We start from the raw sequence: 21878 nt of genomic DNA, 5'->3' as shown, positions 1-21878 counted from the left end.
TAGGAGATGTGCTTCAGGCCCATGCCCTTGACCGCCTTGGTCATGTTGAGGGCACCATCTGTCACCAAGAAGCCCTTGGTGACCCCCGTCCCACTGCCTACCCACCCATCTACCATTCTACGAATGGTGCCCTCGATGTTGTCTGCCGTGTGCCGCACATCGAAGGGTTCAATGTGCAGCAAGGCATGGCGATAGCCTGCCCGGCAGCCCTCACTCTGCCTAACAGGCTCAACCCCACCCAGCACCTCCCATACGTCCCACCAATGCGCAGTCAGCGAGATGTACGCATCCTGCACATGACATGACGTCCATATGTCCGACGTGAAGTGTACGATCCCTGAAGCTCGGGACATCCCTATCTCCACGCAGCACCTGGCTGCCCTATAAAGAGAGGGCAACACTGTCCTGCTAATCGTGGTACGACTAGGAGGCATGTACCAGGTTAATATGTGACAGCATAGTGAGTGGAAGTACATGTCGTCGGCCAGACGAAAGGGGTACCCACCCACGGCCATGAGCGCAGCTAGGTCATGGTTCGCAGCCCTACACCCTGCCTCAAACCTCCCTTTTGGCATGCCACTGCCAGCCCGGGCAAGCATCTCCACCATGGTCGCTTGCCTCCCTCTAACTCCACCCGCCCCCTGAGCAGAACTCTTAGGGAGAGCTCTCGAGGTGGAGGTCCCAGGGAGACTCTCCAGCCCCGTGCTGGTAGGTTGTGCCTGCGCAGGCACCCCACTGCCGGCCTGTCTCTCCCCCTGAAGCAGGACAGCCTGGTGGTGCCTCTTCAGGTGTTTCATGAGGCCGCTAGTCATGTAGTGGCGCTCCTGCCTTCCACGACTAACCCTCTGCCTACAGAGCTGGCACTCTGCTAGGTGGGTTCCCTCCACTGTCTGGAAGTAATTCCAGACTTTGGAGCCTTTGGACGACGCAGGCTGGCTTGCAGCCTGCGAAGTCCTCTGAGCTGCCTCCTGTGAGGAGCTTGGGCCGGACACACCGTATCCTGAGGTGGGGACAGAAAGAGGTGAGAGAGGGGGAAGGGGTCGAGATGGCGGGGCAGGGGGTGCCACCTCCATCTCTCCCTCTTGCACCACCTCAACCATCTGCTCCTGTCCCCCCCCCCAATTGAAGCCTGCTGGATCCTGGAGGAGAAAGGGGAGTAGACTGGCAGGCCAGTCCCTCACCTATCTCCTCCAGGGCTCTCTGCACCCCCGAGGTGATGCCTGGGGACATGAAGGACAAGCCACTCATGTCCCCAAGGCTCACCCCGAGGGAGAGATCAGGCCACTCCTCCTGACGCCCCCATGCCTCGCTAGCAAAAGGAGCGGCATGAAGGGCTGCCTGATCAGCCGGCCCCGCAGAAGTGCCAGCGAAGACCCCTGCCTGACGCACCTTAGAAGGGGGCGCCCCGGCAGCTGCCTCAATAAAGAGACCCTTGCGGACACTCTTTATTGCACCACTCTGGCCAGAGGTCAGAGTGGTGGAAGGTCGACCCAAGACAGGCCTCTTCTCAGGTGGGGGGAAGGACGCTTCCTTCCCCCTCTCACTCCCCTCCACCCCTCTAGTTTTCTGTAGGGCCTTTCCCCCAGGGTCCCTAGCCTGACCTTCCTTCTTCCCACTCATGTTCCCTTGGACAAACTTTTCCTACTGTCTGTAATCTAAGAGACAAGGAAATTTGAGGCCCTACCACTAACTGCCCTAACACCTGTTTCTAAGGAAACCTTGAAACTTATAAAACTCTCCCACCAGCTACCTGTTTAGTTTTTTTAGACCCTAAGCTGACCTAACTTCTACAGAGTTTTCCTGTTCTCTCTCTCTCTCTCTCTCTCTCTCTTTTTGTTGTTGTTAAACTAAAGGAATCTGTCTGGTCCTAGCTAAGTTTAACAGGCCCTACCTAACCTACAACAGGGAAAAATTATATTAAAAAAAACCTTTTTAGACTTTTAAAGTGCTTTAAACTACTTGAGTGTTACTAGCTAGAAGGAAGGCTGGAGCAGATTTGTGCACCAAGCCCCCACCTGATCTGCTAAGAAGAACCCCTAAACCTGTTGGCCTCTAAATCAATTCCTGTCTCTACCAGGAAAGCTGGCCTTCAATAAGGCACCGCCCCTGCTGGTTTAAATTTTTTTTAACCTAAAACCCAAATCACTGTTCTCTTATAAAAATCCTATCTGGCTACTTAGGAAAGAAACTATCTATTCTAAAAAATTATTTGCACTTTATAATTTCTCCTAACACTATGGATTTTACTGCCTATTTAAAGGGTCACTAATTGGACACCCCAAGAAGAACGCAGCAATTCCCCCCAGGAAGGAAACAAACAATCTCTAAAACACCAACCAGCTGCCAGCCACCCAGGGCACTCTCCCAAAGGTGGCAACCAAGCAAAAGTGGCCCTGCAAGGCCAAAACTGCCAAATCAAACCAAGCCTAGCCTAGGCCAACCAAACAGCTTCTACAAACAAACAACCAGCAGCCACCCAGGGTACTCCCCCAAAGGTGGCTACCAAGAAAAACTTGCCCCGCAGGGCCCTAACCAAACAAGCTAACTCTACCAAAGAAACAGCTTCCAACAAACAAGCAGCAGCCACCCAGGGCACTCCCCCAAAGGTGGCTGGCAAAAACTGGCCCTGCAAGGCCCTAAGCTAAACCAACCTAAGAACAAACACAACCCCAAACTAAAACTAGCCCCCCACCAAAAAACACCTACAACTATCAAACAACCAGCTGCCACCCAGGGCATGAAGCCCAAAGGTGGCAACTAAGGAAACCTGTGGAAAAAACCCCAAAACAACCAACCCCCTCAAAAAAAACCAACCAGAAACAATGCAACTTTACAATACAAGCCCCAACCCCAAAATACTTTTACAAAAAACAAAACAGCAAACAGTTAACACAATAAAAACAGCAAATACAATTCCCCAACACCCCCCAGGCCCCCACCCACAGAAACCCAAAGGCAAAAAACTTTTGAAAAGAGGAGAGAGAGAGGGAGAAGAGGGAGGGAAAAAAAGAGAAAAATAGAAAAGGAGAAGAAAAAAACCCCCTAAAACAAACTATTGATGTCTTCTCCAGCGCAGTCCACAGGCCAGGTCCAGAGAGGTCCACCAGAAGTCCAGGTCAGGAGGCAGGCAGGCAGGTAGGCTGCTCTACCAAGCAGGAGCTTAGGAGCAGCACAGCCAGCCAGCGAGCCAGAGCTCAAAGTGAGCTCCAGCAAGCAGCTCCTTGCTTTAAGTAGCCTCCTCCTGGGCAGGCTACAAAGCAAGGGGATTTAAAAAATAAAAACCCTTCTGTGAGTGGCCAGAATACCTGAGCTGAAAAGCTACAGGCATTCTGGTTGGCCACTCACTCCCCCCTCCCCCCGCCGCAATTTTAGGCGTCAAAAAATAAAGTAAAAAAAAAAAAGACAGCCAGAGAGGCTTCAGGCAACGGTTGCCTGAAGCCTCCGACTCAGCCGAATCGAATCTCAGCGATTCAGACCGAATCGAATCTCAGCGATTCAGACCGCTAGGGGGAGCCAGAGGGCCGATTCGGACTGCTTCTGGCTCGGAAATGCCCGAATCGGCCCCGATTCAGGCGATTCAGGCATTTCCGAACCCGAATCGCCCATCCCTAGATCGGACCTCTGAGCCCTCTCCTTAACTCTGCCGCTGCAGGGGCCTGCCATAATGCTTACACTGATCCCCGCCCGCATGAGCGGAGGAGGGGTGGGCCCACGGTCTTCTTCGACTGCAGCCCTGGGACATGAGACGTGCGAGGCAAGAGCAGCTGGCAGCCTCCCCATCCCAACCCCCTGCGCAAGTGAGAAAGGACTGGACTGATGTAAGACGGTGTCCGCTACACTTGCGAGCCTCTCCTGGCTGCAGGGCCCAACGAGCCCCGCCCCGCCAGCATGGGTGGCGATGCGCGCACAAGCCGCGGGTCTGCCCGGCCCCTCTCCCGCCGTGGCGTGATATCAGGCTGGTGGTGAGAGAGAGCCGCCGGGCCCACAGCCCTCCCAGCTCGCCTCTTGCCGCTCAACTTCGCATCGGGCAGCCTCCCAGTCCACAGCCCACTGGGTAAGCAGCGGGAAGGGCCAGGCTGCTTAGAAGCAGTAAGCTGCTGCACCCGGTGAGCCGCTCCTGACTTAATGAGATGAGTGTTGGACCTCTACTCAGAGCTGCGTGAGTCCCGGCCAGCGGGGCCCCACCCCAGGTCCTCAGCCTGTGCACCCGCTCTCCCGCACCTGCCCCAAATCCCGCACCTGCCCAAAATCGGGCGGTGCTGAGAGCCGCTGAGCCCACGGCCCTCCTGGCTCGCCTCGTGAGATTCTGTTCAGATCAGCGTCGGGCAGCCTCCCAGTCCCCAGCCCACTGTGTGAGCAGTGGAAAGGGACCACATGGCTTTGAAGCAGGCGGACGCCTCGCCCGGCGAGATGCTCCTGCTCGGCAAGCCCGACTTACTGGGGCAAGCGTCGGCCTCTTCGCTAAGAGCTGCATGTGTTGCGCCCGTGGCCAGGCGGGTACGGCATCCACGAGGCACCCGCCTCAAATCAGGCTGCCGCCACGAGGCCCAAGTCCCTGCTAGCTTGCCTTATGCAGCTCCGGAACACCGCCAGGAACAAGCAGCTCCCGCAGCATTCCTGGCGAAGAGGACAAGACCCATGCACGTGGTGACTTAAATAGCCGCCACGGGTCCTGCCTTGCCGTTGACACTGTGCGTGCTGCATTTCGACAGCACGCACGCTAGAGGGCCACTGGGTAGTCGCCTCCTTCTCCCAGCAAGCCCTCCGCTTCATCAATGTTCGGCCGAGGTAAGTCTCAGCCGGGTTTTTACTTCTGGTCACTGAAAGTGCTTGCCTTGACCTCTGAAATATTAGAGCAGGGTAAGCAAACTGTGGCCCTCCAGATGTCCATGGACTACAATTCCCATGAGCCCCTGCCAGTGAATGCTAGCAGGGGCTCATGGGGATTGTAGTCCATGGACATATGGAGGGCCACAGTTTGCCTACCCCTGTATTAGAGGCCTCAATTAGTTTCATCGGGCCTTCTGGTCTGCAGAATTGACTATATGTCCGTAGTGTCCTGAATATATCTTTTAATGTAAAGGAGCCAATTGGCTGTAACAATTATTGTATTTATTGTGTATTTTATCTATGCTGGTTTCATTTGATCCCTGACCCTAGATAAAGTTGGTAACTCTCAAACACGTCTGCTCACTGGAAGAATTAGTATGCATGGATGTACTGATTTTTATAAAGGCTATGCTAAAAGCCTTGGGTTTTTAACTTGATGAATACATACTGGTACTATATTTTTAAAATTGTGTTCTACCCTGTATAGGCTTAAGTTCATTTCCCCCATGATGGCCTTGGTCTGGATATTTTCTCTTCCCTGGCTACATTTTGAGATAGAAGAATCCTTGGGTGAACGGTGCAGTTGCTAAGAGTTATAGAATAAGTGACTATAATAACAAACAGGACAGGAAAAAGTGTAATATATCTTCCCAAACTGAACAAAATTTAATCCCCCCTCCCTCTCACACACATTATTAGCATAAAGAAAAACATCATTTCATATTTTCCTATATACAAATAATGTTACCATGGTTTTGGGTTTTTTTTAAAATATAAGTTTAAGTGGGATGCGGGAGGAAAAAAGACTTGGGAATACAAAGTCTATTTTAAAAACCTTTTGGAAGAAATTATGCAGCAAGGATTTACATAGACTGAACATGGAAATGTGTTCCCACCTCCAGGAGAATCAGAAACTAACGCAGTATTGTTAGCTAGACTTTCTCAATCTTGAATTAAACAAAACAACAACAACAAAAAACTGTTGCTAAGTTTTGGCTCCAAATGTTAATTTTACCCTAGCATTTTTTTAAAAGCTAACCTCATTACCTCATACTGTGTGTTTGTCTCAGCCCCACCTGACTCTTCTGTTTTTCAGTTTGCCCTTCTCATTCATTCCGCTGTTCCTCCCAATTAAACATCATGGACATCCTACTAAAATATACATAGAAACACCATCCAAACACTGCGCGATTCTTCCCCTCCTCCCCCCCCCCCAAGTAAAACCAAAGAATTCTTATCGGCTGCATCTGAAGCATTAAAAAAATAAAAGGCCAGACACCACATAACTTCCATGTGCTCCTAATCTACTTTGTGCAAATTACACACTCAGACTTTTCTAAATTTATTGTAATTAGGCCTATATGTTACAAAGAGGCTGTTCGCCCAGCTCCTACCTAATCTCTCATTTATATGCAGAATAGCAGAGCTAAAGAGTTTAGGATTTTCACATGTAATGCTCTTTTTACCTAATCAAGTTATGCAGCTTAGTCACTTGCTTCCCTGTGGTTCATGCACATTTTTAAAAAATAAATCAGCATAGTCCTAGCTAGGCATTAATGCTACTTTCGGGGGTGTTGGGGGCTTTCTCTATTCACTGATTGTTCACCGGGGACACAGTAATTCATCACTCAGAAGTAAATGGTGCATGGGTAACCCATTTTAAATAATCAGTTTATAAGAGGAGCACTACAGAATCCCGATTAAGTTTAAATGAAGTTATATATTTCTCCATTTTCTCCTTTGAAACCACATGGCTAGGCTTGCCAACTTTCAAGTGGCGCCTTTAGGCCTCCTGCTATTAGGTATGATCTCCAGATGACCAAGATCTGTTCCCCTGTAGAAAATGGCTACTTTTGACAGTGTGTTGGATCATACAAGATCTGTAGTGTGCATGATTCAAAGACATACGAAAAATATCCTATAGAAGGTGTTGGAGGAGATGTGTGTTTACTTTTCAAGCCACCTCCTGTGTCTTGATTGGCTCATTTTGAGACTTCCTGCTCCTTTGACCACACTTCCCCCCCACCCCGCTTGAACACAGAACAGTTAGACAGTTATAAATCTCTTTCTCCTCTTCTTATACAAAGTTCTAAGACCAAGACCAATGTTTACTGACAGTCATTTAGACCAGTATAAACAACATTATCACAGTTCAAACAATGTAAATCAAAGTTAGTTTCTATTCTTAATTGAAACTATTGTTTTAAGCAGCTTAGCGCTTTATGTTCTTTGCATATTTAAACTCTGCCAAGCATGATCATTCAGGCTGCAAAGTAATAGTTTTTGAAAGGCAAAGAACAAAAGAAAAAGAAAATTGCAGTTTCCTGCAATATTCAGCATAAATACTTACAGGATAGGCTTACTGAGGGCAACTACCTGATCTGGAAGGAGAAGATGAAGAAGAGTCACTTGCTAGAGGTGAGAATGTGGGACACCATTAGAGAACCAGGACAGGAAGATGACCGGGACCTGGAATTCTGGAAATGAGAAGGCATGAGGAGCCCTGATGATAGGCTTGACCGACAGAGATTGATTGATTGTTTTTATTATATTTCTATACTGCCCTTCCTTCAGGCTCAGGGTGGTTTACAGAGAACAATGAGGAAGTACATATAACCAGAAGTACAGCGTACTTGGGTAAACAATAGTGACAGTGGTTTTAACTGGTGATAAGAGTGTGTATGACATCTAGTTAACTTGTAACTATGCAACAATGATTCCATGGGTACACTGGTGCAGGATTCAGTGTATGGATAGGGGTTTCCTGGAAGCCCTGTAGATACCGTTGTTTCATTCGGCTTCAGCCCAGTGCCTGGTAGAAGAACTCCATTTCTCAGGCCCTACAGAACTGTGGAAGTTCAAGCAGAGCTCTGATCTCTTCGGGGAGCTCGTTCTACATTGTGGGGGCCAGGACAGAGAAAGCTCTGGCTGTGGTTGAGGTCCAACATGCTTCTTTGGGGCCAGGGATCACCAGCCAGTTGGAGGTGGCAGAGCATAGGGGCCTTGGGGAGGGGGGGTATAGGCAGTGAGGCTTTTGCTGGCAGGGGCTCATGGGAATTGTAGTCCATGGACATCTGGTAATCTGGAGTGCCGCAGTTTGACCACCCCTGGCCTACTGCCTGATCCTTACAACTGGAGATGCCAGTGATTGAACTTCGGACTTCTGTGTGCCAAGCAGATGCACTTCCACTGAGCGCCATCTTAAAACTGAACAGTGGAAGAGTTTGGAATACTTAATTGGCTAAGCCTGTGCCCTGTGGAACCCAGTTTGCAGTGACAGGGAAGGAATTATTTTAATCACTTTAAAAGCATAATTCAAAACATGGGAGCCCTTTGTCACTTGGCAGTTATACTTTTGTGGTATTTAGCATTATTTTGCAATGGCTTTATGCAACATGTATTCATTCACGTTAACTGGATGGATAGGTATAGACTAAATCATTTTCAAATGCATCAAAAATGCTAAAAGTAACAGAAGAAGGACCTGTTTTTACCTGATACCCAGGTTAGCCCAGTCTCATCAGATCTGAAAAAGCTAAGCAGGATCAATCCTGATTAATACATAGATGGGAGACCACCAAGGAAGTCCAGGGTCACTATGAGAGAAGGAGAGGTGGGTTTCTTTGTGTGTGTGTCCTGCTTTATACTACCTGAAGAAGTCTCAAAGTGGCTTACAATCGCCTTCCCTTCCTCTCCCCATAACAGACAGCCTGTGACTGGCCCAAGATTGCCCAGCTGGCTGCATGTGGAGGAGCAGGGAATCAAACCCGGTTCTCCAAATTAGAGCCACCACTCTTCACCATTACACCACCCTGGCTCTCTGAATGTTTCTTGCCTTCAAAACCCTATGAGGTTCCCATAACTTGGATAATAATCTTCGGCCATCTAGAGATCAATTGTACTAGCTGGAGATCTCTGGGAACCACCTGGAAGTTGGCAATCCAATTTCTTCCCTGTGCTTCTCTACTAAGAAAAAACCCTGCTTCTGAACAGACATTTCCAGGCATGCTTGCCTTTTGCAGCATGACATATTCCAAACACCTGCTTCTAAAAGTGGTGCAGTTTCTTGGTTGTGGGGGGTGGGGGGGGGGATTCAAGTATTAAGGGCATTATCTTGCATGTTCCCTAGAGATAAGGAGATCAGAATGCAGGGAGTGTGCAGAAGTTACCCAGCTCATTGGCTGCTTATCATTTTCCTGGATGTTCTTGCCAAAGAAGGAATACATAACAGCACAGGAGCGAAAGTAGGAAACAAAGGAATTGAATACCTCATTGGAGAAGGCATTGAAGAAATGGGAAATTCAGGAAGGGTCAGCAAAGACACTCGAGTGGAACTGGAATCTAAGCCAAAGAATGTATAAATCTATTAGCTCTTCTGTTCAAAGTCTCCAATATTTCAAAGGGCATATACCTAAACAGCCATATATTTAGGAATAAATAATTTGCCCCAGTGTTGGTACTTAATGTTTGAATCTTTGTCATCAGTCATCAACTTAGATACTAAACATGTGTGTCTGTGTCTGTGACATTTTTGTTACAGCTCTGGCAAATTGTACTTTACTCTTTTCTAGCCCCTCCTTCAATCATGTGTCGAAAGAATGGGATGAGCTTAAATGGTCCTTTTATTCTGCTGAGCTGATTCCACAGTTCCCATCTATCTGAAACTTTTCAATGCTAAACAAAATTTTCCCGTTCAAAGTTCTCTCCAGAATCTAGAGCTCTAACAGGGTAATCTGAAATGTAGTTACATCTAGGATTTCTAGCTGCCCCGTGAGGCTGGGAATTCTCTTGGAATTTCAGTGCAGGGGCTCTTTATAATTAGGGCTGCTAGGTGGGAGATAAGAGGGACTGGCATCTGGTGGGAGGTGAGAGGGACTGGCCAGGAGCAAGAGGGAGGTCCAGGCTACTTCACAACATCATTTCTGGTGATGCACCACTGTGGCAAAAAACGACTTCAACCATAGAGCTGTTTGCCCAAACATCAGAGTGTCACTGTGACATCACTGATGTGATGATGTCCCTTCTGGTAAATGCTGGAGGCATGTTGCCCTGGTGATGTAGCCTTGGCCTCCATCCTGCTCTTGGTTCGTCCTCCTGGCAGATAGTTGACTAGCGAGGGGGCGGGGCCTAGGGGCAGGGGATCTTCTACTTCCTGGAGGAGGGCTGGCAACCATATTTATCAGTGATCAGTGATTTGACCACTTAAACTTATTGGAGAATGGCAGTTCAAACCAGATTCAGTCAATTTGTGCCCAGATCAAGGGTGATTCGGTTACTTTTCAGCCAGATTGAATCGCTAGTAGGATGCATTTGTTTTGCCTTGAGGAGAAGGAGGAGGAGAAGCAGGACAAATAGTTTTGTTCTTTATACCCTGTGTGTATTTTCCCTAAGGAGTTCCAAAGTAACTTACAATCACCTTCCATTCTTCTCCCCACAACATTACCTTGTGAGGTAGGTGGCGGTCTGAAAGAGTTCTGAGAGAACTGCAGCATGTGGCTGAGAAGAGAATCAAACCTGGCTCTCCAGATATGAGTCCTTCCTTGCTCTCCAGAAGGAACAAGTTTGCATGGCAACCTGAGCTTCTTGTTGCATACCTAGAGATGATCATGAGCCCTTTGAATGACAATAGAAACTTCCAGCCCTGCAGGATTTGCTATTCTGGCTAAACTGTACTCAGCAGCTGTGGTGGTTGTCAGAGGAGGATGTAAGCATAGAATAGATTTCTCTTCTTTCTTTCCTGGAGTCCCCACAGTCCACAAAGCCTCTACAGCCAAGCTTTTCTTTAAATATTTTTCTGCTGAATAAGAGAGACTGTTCCAAAAAAATTTAGAGATTTCTACATATTAACACATCAGGACAAACTACAGGACCATTTCGCACAAAGCTCAAAGTTGCTATTTGGTTGCTGTTTGCGAAATCGCTACTTCAACTAGCGAAATGTAACTAGCTGTGCCCGTAACGCACAGCTGCGGTTTTTGCGGAATTTAGCACTTTCACTTCTCGTCACTTTCGTAACCCACAGGCTTCCGGTTCTCCGTCTTTTCGCTACAAAGGAGGTCCCTTTTTAGCGCTTCTGGCCTCCCGTGCCCGTCAATCAAACTGCGGGCACACCTTTGACCTCGACCCTAAAGCCGGACTTGTCGGGGTTCCCTTTTTTTAAAAAAAACCCAGGAAAACCCGTAGCAACGCGTTATCGTCAAATCATTGGCGCCCTTGGAACGTGTTTTCTATTGTTTTCTATGAACCAGAGGTTGATGCATTGATATGTTTGATAGGTTAATCCCCGCCCACAGTACACGCCCACAGGTTACCTGCTTATATGCACCTGGGCAGACACGCGGTCGGCCTCTCTTTGTTTGCGTAGCCTACTGCCCGCAGCACAGGTTAACGTTGAAATGGAGAGGATTATTGTTCAATTGTTGGCTCAGATGCTTGCGGTGGTCCAGCGTATCCGCACCACTGTGCAGCATAGGAGGGCTGCTTCAGAGGAATACCGAGAACGTATTGCCAGAGCGATGACCAGCAGCACAAGACGTTCTCTACGGGCAACCATGGCGGCAAAGAGGCACTGGCAAGCTCTGGCAGAGGTCCGGTTCCCCCCCCGGTTCTGGGCGGACGAAAGATCCTCTGACTGGTGGGAAAATTTTGTGTGGGCTCGCTGGGATGATGACCACTGGATTGCCAACTTTAGAATGTCTAGGGGGACATTTTTTGAACTCGTGGAGGCTCTACGTGGACGCATGGAGAGGCAAGTCACTGGCATGCGGCGCCCCGTGCCAGTGGAAAAAAGGGTGGCGGTCGCATTGTGGTACTTGGCCACCCCTCAGTACTTCCGGACAGTAGCCCAGCAATTCGGACTCGGAGTCACTACGGTTGGCGATATCCTTAAGGAGTTCTGCCTCGCCATGGAGGCGGAATTGTTCAGCAAAGTCGTGTGCCTCGGAGACCGGCTTGGAGCGGTGAGTGTCATTCTATCCCCTTTGCCCTTTAAATTTTTTTTCTTGTTTGACAGGTCAGCAACGAAGACGCGATACACCCTACGCTGACATGCCATGGCTTATATTCTTTTCTTTCCCTTATTCCAGAGTATGGACGGGTTTGCCAGGCTTGGATTCCCGCATTGTTTTGCGGCCGTCGATGGAAGCCACATCCCTATCCGTGCCCCCGGGGGAAGCATAAAGGAGTACGGGAACAGGAAGGACTTTTGTTCTGTTCTCCTGCAAGGAACTGTGGACTTCTCCGGCCGGTTTATCGATGCCGAGGTGGGGTGGAGTGGCAGGAGGCATGATGCCCTTGTTTTCAGGGAATCTAACCTCAGGAAAGCCATGGACGAAGGGGTCTTTGTTCCAGGAAACGCCACCGCCACCATTGAGGGCGTGCGTGTGCCGGCGTTGGTGCTCGGTGACGGAGCCTACCCATTACGACGCTGGCTCATGACTCCCTACAAGCGGCCAAGGACAGACGTGCAGAGCCACTACAACCTGTCACTCCCGGGCAAGGAATGTAGTGGAGCGTGCCTTTGGACGTCTGAAGTCCCGGTTCCGTTGCCTGATGTCCCGACTCCATGTGCATATAGACAATGTGACTCCGCTGATCATCGCGTGTGTCATTTTGCACAACATATGCGAGGACAAGGGACATAACATCCCCTTCCCTGTGGATGAACCTGATCCTGTAGTCCTTGAGGACACTCAAGACATCCCTGAAGCAAGGAGAAAAAGGATCTATGCTGAGGGGTGCAAGGTTCGGGACGCCATAGCCACCCACATCTACAGAAACAGGAGGCGTGTTTAATTGTTTTTCCCACTCTGTTGTTGAATAAAGTTTTGTGTTCTTTGTTTAACCTTGTCTTGTGCGGTTTGTGTACTTTGCCAGCAAAAAAACGGGGATTCTCTGGTCCAAAAGCACTTTGACAGCCCTAAATGCTAACTCCCCACTGAAATTGACACACACAATACGGAAGCGCTGAACGGGGAAAGTTCGGGGAGGCGGGTAGCCAGGAAGTATTGGCGACCCCTGTCAAACCGGAGGATCAATCCACTTATGTTCCAAGGAATAATTTTATTGGTGGGCAGCTTTGATACATTTAAAATAGGGGTGGTCGATCGGAGCAACGCACGTTCGTTCCCTAACCGTCATTCCGAAGATGCCGAAGCCACGGAAGGGCTCCTTCTGGCAGCGCGCCGAGGCTGAGGCACTTCTGGAGCTGGTGCTCCAATCGAAAAGTGTTGGCCGCCTTATGGCCAGCACCCACTGCCACACCAAGGGTGCTTACCTGGTGTTGGCATCAAAGCTGAGGGAGAGGGGCTATGTCCGGACCTGGGAGCAGGTCCGGACAAAATTTAAGCGAGTGAAGCTGGACTTCCTCAACAGTCTGGAACAGTGGGGGGGGGGTCCCGCAGCCAAGTGGGAGGACGGTCTTCCACGACCAGATGATGAAAATATGGGAGAAGGCTGGGAAGCCCCCCCTGGAAATGAGGAGGCATATGGGTGAGTGCTGCCCTCGTTGTGTTTTGCCCTTAAACATGCATGGCATGACTAGCTGCCTCTTTCCCCTACTGTCCCCAATGAAATTCGAGAAAGTATTTAGATGCTGTCAACCCCCTCTGACTTAGCCCGCCAGTACTGTGTAGAACCACTTTGGTTATGCGCTTTGACTCTAACTGTGGTGTGTCTACCAGCTGTGTTTCATCTCTGGTTTGTGTGCTTTTAATTATGATTTCTCTTTTTCTTTGCCCAGCCACACAATCACCATCCAAGATGGCAAAAGCACCTGAGCGTGAGGAGGGGGAGGAAGAGGGACCTTCCACCTCAGGACAGGCTGCAGGTGAGAGTTTTATGTCTGTGCGGGAGACCCATGTGTGTGTACCCCCATGGAGCCATATGGGAGCCTGCTGTGATGCTTCCATTTGAAGTGTGATTAAATTCTTTGTTTGATTTCTATAGCAGAAACTATGGAGGCAAGGATGCGTGCCATGGAGGCCAGGGTGACTGCCTTAGAGGCTGAAGTGGCAGACCTGAAAGGGGAGTTAGAGCAGCAAAGGCAGCAGAGGGAGGCGGAAGAACGTAGGTTATGTTCCCCACTGCCCAACTCTTCTCACACTGTGGCTAAGGCCACCAAAAAGTGTATGCATGTAAACTAAAAAAATTGGAAAATATGTGTGGCACTAATGTGTACTTTTTCTCCCTCCCCACACAGTTAAGAAGAAGGAGGACGAAGACCTCTTCCGCCGCAAAGTTAGGGGGACCATGGGACGGTTGTGCAGGAGAGTGAGGGAGATGGAAGGGGCTGGGGAGGGGAGCAGTGGGACCTAAGTTTTGTTTTCTTTTTGTGTTTTGGGGTGGGGGGGGGTTCCCAGTTACTTTGCCCATTTTTCTATCCCTGTTAAATATTTGAATTTGTTAAAAAACAGTTGGCTTTCTTGGAGGGTGGGGGTGGTGGTGGGGGGGTCCAAGTTACATTCCCTTGTTTTTTTCCCCTGTTGAACTGTTTCTGAAAATAAAATGTTATTGTAAATTTCCTGAAAAAGACTCCAGTGTGACTCCTTGCACACCTTTCACCCCAAACTCCTAAAACACCTTTAACCTTTAAAACACCCTCCAACCTCCAACCCACACAACGGTGCCAGAATAGGCACAATCACTAGAGAGGGTACACAGAGACAGAGTCAAAAACATAAACTTTATTGAACAGACAACAGCAAACACAGATAACCAGACAAACTGGCCCAAACTAGGAGGGGGAGAACTTGTCCGCGGGTTTAACGACTCTCTTCCCGAGAACAGTCCTCCTTCTCGTTTGGGTCGCGGCATTCTGAGAGGGGGTGGGTGGGGTGGGTGCTGGAGGTGGGGGGGGTGTGGGTGGTGGGGGGGGGACGTGCACTGTAATCTGAGGAGGGGTGGCCGCCTCCATAACCGCGACCGCCCTCTCCATCAGCCTCCTTATCATTCGAACCTCCTCCACGCTTTCGCGTAGTGAGTTGTTCGAGTCTCTAAGGATGGCACGGAATTTTTTGCCCTCCTGGGCCACGAGGGAGAGCATCGCCTGGTCTGCGGCAGCGGCACGCCTGGACTCCTCCTGGCAGTGCTCCAGGATCCTTTCTCCCACACTAGTCAGGACGGAGACGCGCCGCAGCCTGCCGCGTTCCCTGGCCAGCCTCTCCTCAGCCTGGAGAGCACCCCTGGGTGGTGAGCCGGCTGGCTCGTCGTCTTCTGAAAGGACCTCTGTTGGCAAAAAAAGAGAAACAGAACTGTTAGTAACATCGAGACAGTCAAAACCCACCCTAGTGCACATGGTGGCTTTTCTTGGTTACATATTGTTAAACCAAGACTCAGAACAATGCCAGGGGAGCACAAAAATGAAAAGGAAGCACACAGTTATTGCACACAGACATTGCCCTGCAGCCATGGCTCGAAAGGAACAGTTCATGCACGCTCACCATCTTGTATCTGTATACGCCTGCGCACGGCAGGAGGTCCAGCCACCCCACGCTCCTCCTCCTCCTGTGTTCCGGGTATGAAATCTGAAAAAAGGGAAAAAAGAACATGATTTAGGACCAAAGTGTGGCAAAGCAAGCTTCAAACCCTAAAGCAGCAACGTTGAGGGACTCTCTTCTGTCTCTTGGCAGTGCTGCTGCCCTGCACAAACAGAAAAGCACAAAGCAGTTAAACCCCCCCCTTATTGCAACTGATACTTACCAACATTTGTGGACGCCCCAGAATCACTGTCCTCTGCCACCGCTGCAGGGGACTCGAGGACCACCATCCCAGGCATCTGTGTCTCTGTGGACAAGAGCAGAAAATAGTGAAAAAGGAGCAAGCATACAACCTGAACCACACAGCAAGCTCCCAAAGTAGTGGCTAGAGCGCTGCAGAAGGCCTATGGCTGAGGCATGCAGCAAAACTGTTTGGGTTGTTGTTTAAACACAACCGTTTTAAAAAGCCACCCAAAGCAATCCACAAACATCCAAGCATAGCATGCGTTGCAACGAACACAAGGCATACAATAGTGAAAAAGGAGCAAGCATACAACCTGAACCACACATCAAGGTCCCAAAGTAGTGGCTAGAGCGCTGCAGAAGGCCTATGGCTGAGGCATGCTGCAAAACTGTTTGGGTTGTTGGTTAAACACAACCGTTTTAAAAAGCCACCCAAAGCAATCCACAAACATCCTAGCATATTATGCGTTGCAACGAACACACGAGAAAACGATTCCCAAACGTCAGAACACACATTTGCTCAAAATGAAATATAAAATAAAAAGAAAATTACTTACCGGAGGCAAGGGGCGTTTGCTCAGGAACCTCCTCTGGCTCCCCAGGAGCGATGGCCATCAGGTCCACCGTGACCAATTCCGCTGGTCGTTGCTGGACGGGGGGTGGAGGCCGAAAGCTGGACGAGGTGCCCTCGCCGGGATCCTCCTCAGCGGGTGGTTCCTCGACCGGGGCAGCCGGCTTCCGAACCACCTTAAGGCTCCTCCCGACGCGCTTCGGCCTGCCGGCTCCTTCCCCGTCTCCGTACAGCTGGCGCTGCTCCTCGAAGTAGGGGCAGGTCACCTTTTCGTTGCCGGAACCCTTGTTATGGTTCACGGCTCTCATGTACTCCGCCCGCATCGTTTTGGTTTTCGACCGGCATTCCAGGCCGGTCCTGTTGTGGCCCAGGGCACGCATCTTTATGGCCACTTGCTCGAAGACCTCCCTATTCCTGTGAGAGGACTGGAAGGCGTCCTGGATTTTCTCTTCCGAGAAAATCGCGATCAGGTCCCTGATCTCCGCGTCCCTCCAAGTTGGGCCACGGCCGGTTGCAGGGACGGACGAGGCTTGCGAAGAGGATTCCATGGTGCTTTCGCTAGTAGCTGAGCAAAATGGAGGTGCGAGGTGCAGGGTGCAACGGATCATATACCTTCCCACACACAAAGACAAAGGGACTAGCCGGCTCCTGATTGGTAGAGGGCAGTAGGGGACACGCGCATTGGCCACATTAGGTCACATGTCACGTTCAAAACTCCTCGCGCGGGAACAGGATCTGCTCCTAATGGCCAGATTGGCGCCTTTTGTTTGACTTCTCGCATGCGCTGATTCGTCCACACGCGGGAAGAGCAGTTTGAACATGCAGCGGAAGCCATTTTAGTGAAATGTCCGCCATTACAAATGCCGGTGTAAAACCGAGAGCAATTGCAGCGGTACGCGACAGTTCCCCAATAATATTCACCAACCAAAGCATAAATCAATGACATGTAACTGGCGAACGTTCGTTGTCACGCTCAGCGGACAGTTTTTTAAAATGAACGGCGGACGGCGACTCCGCTTGCCGGAGGTCTAGCCGCCGATGGAAGGGGTTGTCCGCACCCAAGCACAACCACGCACCCGGAACCACCCACTACACATAAACCGCCCCTCATGCTAGAATCATATCTATTGAACCCCTCTAAGCTAAACTGGAGACTGCGAGCGGTGAACGTTCGTTGGCACGCTCAGCGGAAAGTTTTTTAAAATGAACGGCGGACGGCGACTCCGCTTGCCGGAGGTCTAGCCGCCGATGGAAGGGGTTGTCCGCACCCAAGCACAACCACGCACCCGGAACCACACAAAGACCCACTACACATAAACCGCCCCTCATGAAATCACCTCGAATCATATCTATTGAACCCCAGTAATCTAAACAGGAGACTGCGAGCGGCGAACGTTCGTTGGCACGCTCAGAGGAAAGTTTTTAAAAATGATCCCCGTACGTTGACTCCGCTAGTACTGGCCTAAGGTAGACGGGGTTTTAAGCTTTGGGCAAATGTTTGGAACGTGACGGTGTGTGCCACTGTGCTTTTGAAAAAGTATTGTGGTGTCCGGGCAGAATTTCCAAAAGTGATCGTGCTTGAAAGCCAGTCGCTGTCTCGTTGCCTCGTAGATCCCCGCTCGCTCGGAGAAAAAAAATGGCGGACAGTTCGCCGGAAGTTAGGAGGAAAGGCTCGGGAGGAGGGACTTTGAAGAAACCGCAACAATGGTAACGCACAAGTCTGTGGCGCTATTGTCGCAGATTGGTTGCAGGAGTGTATCGCTATCCGGAGTGTGAATCCACTTTTCTGGATTCCCCTAGAAGCGCTACAACGAAGCGCTTTTTGCGGGTCGGTTGCAGGACTGTTGCAGATTGTGTACGACGTCGTGGGTTATGGCAAATTTGTAGCGTTTCCAATTGGCAACCATCCTGCTACTTTGAAGCCGTGCGAAATGGCCCACAGAGTGTAAGAATGATTGAGTAGACTCTTTCAAAATGGTGTGTGTCCTGCACCTAAAAGAAAGGCTTGTTGATGGAACAATTTACACAGGAAGATGCTTTTTAATGTAAATTACACAGACCCAAGCAGAGTTGTAATCCTCAATTGCTATAGTTAGTTAATGTTACAGACTTTTCCACTGTACTTCACACCCTGATCTCTCTCTCTCTCGCTCTCTCTCTCTCTCAAATTCACAGGCACATGTATGCACCAAAATGTTCCAGTATTCAAAACTACACAAATTTCACAGTCAAACCAGAATACTTTGTGGTCTTTTCTTATAAAGACCACTTCACACCTTACATTTTAAGGGATTATAATACCTCACAGCCTTTATCCATGTGATAAGCTGGATCCAAATTCCCATGGAGGAACTATCATAAGCAGCCCTTCCCTACCTTTCCTTTGACCAATGACCCCCAATGTTGAATGGACTCAGTGGCTTGATGTAAATATCACACAACATAGCCACAAAAATGGTATGCTGAAAACAAGGAACTAGGCAACTGATTCCACATCACCAATGGGAAATTTTGGTGTTGTATTCCCTTGCAAAATGCCATCACCACTGCAGCTGCAATACTCTGATCCCATGGCCATCAATACGTCTGCTTTATCAACTCATGTCCTGGATAGCCCAGCCTAGCCTGATCTCAACAGATCTTAGGAACTAAGCAGGGTCATCCCTGGTTAGTACTTGAATGGGAATTATAGAATCCAACCCCCTGCTCAACGCAGGACACTCACATCCCTATTGCTCATCCACTGTAACCTGCCACCCCCTTGAACCTTCAGAGAATCAGCCTCTCCATCCTTCCATTTTCTAAATGACACTTTTTTATTCCTCAAATCATGATACATTTTAAATAAATATTTAAATATATATAAAAATAACTCCCATCCATTTAGGAAACACATCCAGGGCCATCAAGAAATCCTGGGGTTTCATGAAGCCCTGGCTGAGAAAGGCTGGACTAGACAGGAGTTTCCACCATCAATCAGCTCATAAGATGCAGAAAAGTAAGTCATGTGCCTGTCCTTTCCTTTGTGCTCGACGAATGTGAACTTGCCTAATACCAAGTGGCACGAATGATGAAATCATTGAGGACTCTTCTCCTCAACACCACATTGGAGGCTATTTCTGCCAGAATAGTTTGGGAGGTTGGGGACCACTGCCATAGAGTTTTGCCCAAAAGCCAGAGTGTCACTCACAAAAGCATCTATCCAAGTATTTGCCATTTTTTAAATCTGCCTTTCATTCCGTATGATCAATTTTTTAGGTGAGAATATAGCTGGTTCAGGGCAATGTAGTTTGCACCAACCAGGGATTCTGGCTATAAATTGTTTGATGTGTGGGAAGGTGTTAGCTCTCTCTTCATCCTTATGCCAGAGGCACCAGCTGTGTCTTCCTGGCCCTGGCTATGACAGATGGCATCTGGAGTATTTTCATGCTCAAAAAGTGAAGGGGAGCTGAGGGACTGGAGGCTAAGAAGGGGCTACAGTCCCTTGTAGTCTTAGCAAAGGTACACAAATTTTATCATCATTATATCCTCAATAAAGAGATTTTCTTCAACAAAATGTTCTTGTTGGAAGCAATCGTCTGAATTCTCATAATCACCCCTGGCATTGGCAGTGTGTCGACCTCACTTCCAGTTAATATCAATATGTTGCATTAATTTTCATCCCTCTTCTCCACTCCTGGAATGCAAGGCAAATGGCAACCTTGACAGGATGGGATGTTCAATAAACAATGCAATAGGATATTAGAAGATTGGAAAGAACAGAAACACCACAACACTGGTAATATGACATAAATTAGCAGTACATAAATTACATAAAAGGATTCCCTTTATAATAAGCAGTATGTAGCAGAACAGACCACAAGTCCTGCTCATTTAGCCAAGTAGATTTGTGAACCCATTTTGTGCTGTGAAATCTTATTAATTGTCCTTAAAAACCCTCTAATAGTTCATTTTTGTAAAATTTGTGGCAGGCCAAGAGACTGGGAGAGTTCCAGACCTCCTCAGATAGTCCATTCCACATGGTGGGGGGCACAGTGGAGAAAGCGTGAATACAGGAAGTCATTGACTTTGCCCATTTGGAGGTTGGCCCCTGCAGAAAGAAGTACATCTGGCCTTGACCAGGGCCAGGGCCTTTTCTATCCAGGCCCTGAACTGGTTAAATGAGCTCCCAGAAGAGGTAAAGGCCCTGGCAGAACTGGATCAGTTCCGCAGGGCCTGTAAGATGGGGCTCTTCCACCAGAATTTGGTTGGGGCCAATGAACATTGAGGTGACTGATCAAACATCAGCTAGGTTCCCTCTGCATGGATCCCCCTGAATCTGAATTTGAGATTTCTAAGTGTGCTGTAACAAATGAACTGGCAAAATAGCTGCTATGATTGATTTTTACATTGTACAATTTTATTATTACATAATTTAAATTATCATTTAATGTAATTTTATTATTTTGTTGATTTTACCATGTTTTTTTTTAATGATTTTGAATGTTGAAAACCACCCAGAGGGTAGCTTGCTGGGAGTGGTGGGTTATAAACTGAAAGATAAATAAATTCCCTGCTGACATGAGTGGAATTCTTGTGGTGGAGCATAGAGCAATAGACCTGTAGAGACCATAGGATTAAACACTAGAATTTTTATTTGTGGCATGAACATAATACTGAGGAAAGTAAAGTATAAGCCGCAATGTTTCACTTCCATTCTGCTTCTGAACTGAGGTCTTATTCCTGCAACTGGTATCCTTTCATCCCAAACTGATTGTTTTCAGACTTCTCTAAGCAGCTCTGCTGCACTCTTGACCAAGCAATCGGACATCCTCCCCCTCCCTTGATCTTGCTCTCCAGCTCCTAACTGCCATCCTCAGTTGCTCTTGTCCAACTGTCCCGGATATTTCATCTGCTCAGTATAGTGGTTAGGAGTGCGGACTTCTAATCTGGTGAGCCAGGTTTGATTCTCCGCTCCCCCACATGCAGCCACCTGGGTGACCTTAGGCTCACCACAGCACTGATAAAGCTGCTCTGACCAATCCGGGGGTTCTAAGCCTCACCTCCCTCACAGGGTGTCTGCTGTGGGGAGAGGAAAGGGAAGCTGATTGTAAGCCACTTTGAGACTCCTTCTGGTAGAGAAAAGCGGGGTAAAATAATCAACTCTTCTCCTCCTCCTCCTCCTCCTCCTCATTGGTCAGTCTTAGGGAGAGGCGGAGTCTGAAATGTCCATCATTCATAGAATCATAGAATAATAGAGTTGGAAGGGACCTCATGGGTCATTTAGTCCAACCCCCTGCACTATGCAGGACACTCACATCCCAATCGCTCATCTACTGTAACCTGCCACCCCTTTGCCTTCACAGAATCAGCCTCTCCATCAGATGGCTATCTAGCCTCTGTTTAAAAATTTCCAAAGATGGAGAACCCACCACCTCCCAAGGAAGCCTGTTCTACTGAGAAACCGCTCTGTCAGGAACTTCTTCCGGATGTTTAGACGGAATTTCTTTTGAATTAATTTCATCCCATTCGTTCTGGTCTGTCCCTCTGGGGCAAGAGAGAACAATTCTGTTCCATCCTCCATAAGGCACCCTTTTAAATACTTGAATATGATTATCATATCCCCTCTCAGTCGTCTCTTCTCTAGGCTAAACAGACCAAGCTCCCCCAACCTTTTTTCATATGTCTTGGTCTCCAAACCCCTTACCATCTTTGTTGCCCTCCTCTGGACACATTCCAGTTTGTCAACATCCCTCTTCAACTGGGATGCCCAAAACTCA

The 21878-nt window shown here is 48.7% G+C and overlaps 1 protein-coding gene across 1 annotated transcript in view; it reads left to right on the top strand.

Annotated features, from left to right (window-relative positions):
- LOC143840834 (uncharacterized) overlaps nt 1–14145 on the top strand; it is a 171893-nt gene extending 157748 nt beyond the window's left edge. Inside the window, exons 2-4 of the mRNA XM_077344306.1 lie at nt 13571–13657; nt 13777–13896; nt 14030–14145. Coding sequence (XP_077200421.1) covers nt 13591–13657; nt 13777–13896; nt 14030–14145 — 303 coding nt within the window. The 5' untranslated portion in view covers nt 13571–13590. The remainder of the gene's footprint in view (nt 1–13570; nt 13658–13776; nt 13897–14029) is intronic.
- Nucleotides 14146–21878: the final 7733 nt, after the last annotated feature.

The sequence above is a fragment of the Paroedura picta genome, chromosome 6 (genome assembly GCF_049243985.1).
Source record: "Paroedura picta isolate Pp20150507F chromosome 6, Ppicta_v3.0, whole genome shotgun sequence".
Taxonomy (NCBI): Eukaryota; Metazoa; Chordata; class Lepidosauria; order Squamata; family Gekkonidae; genus Paroedura; species Paroedura picta.
Note: the sequence above shows the minus strand (reverse complement) of the source record. Positions and strands in the feature narration are given on the sequence as shown.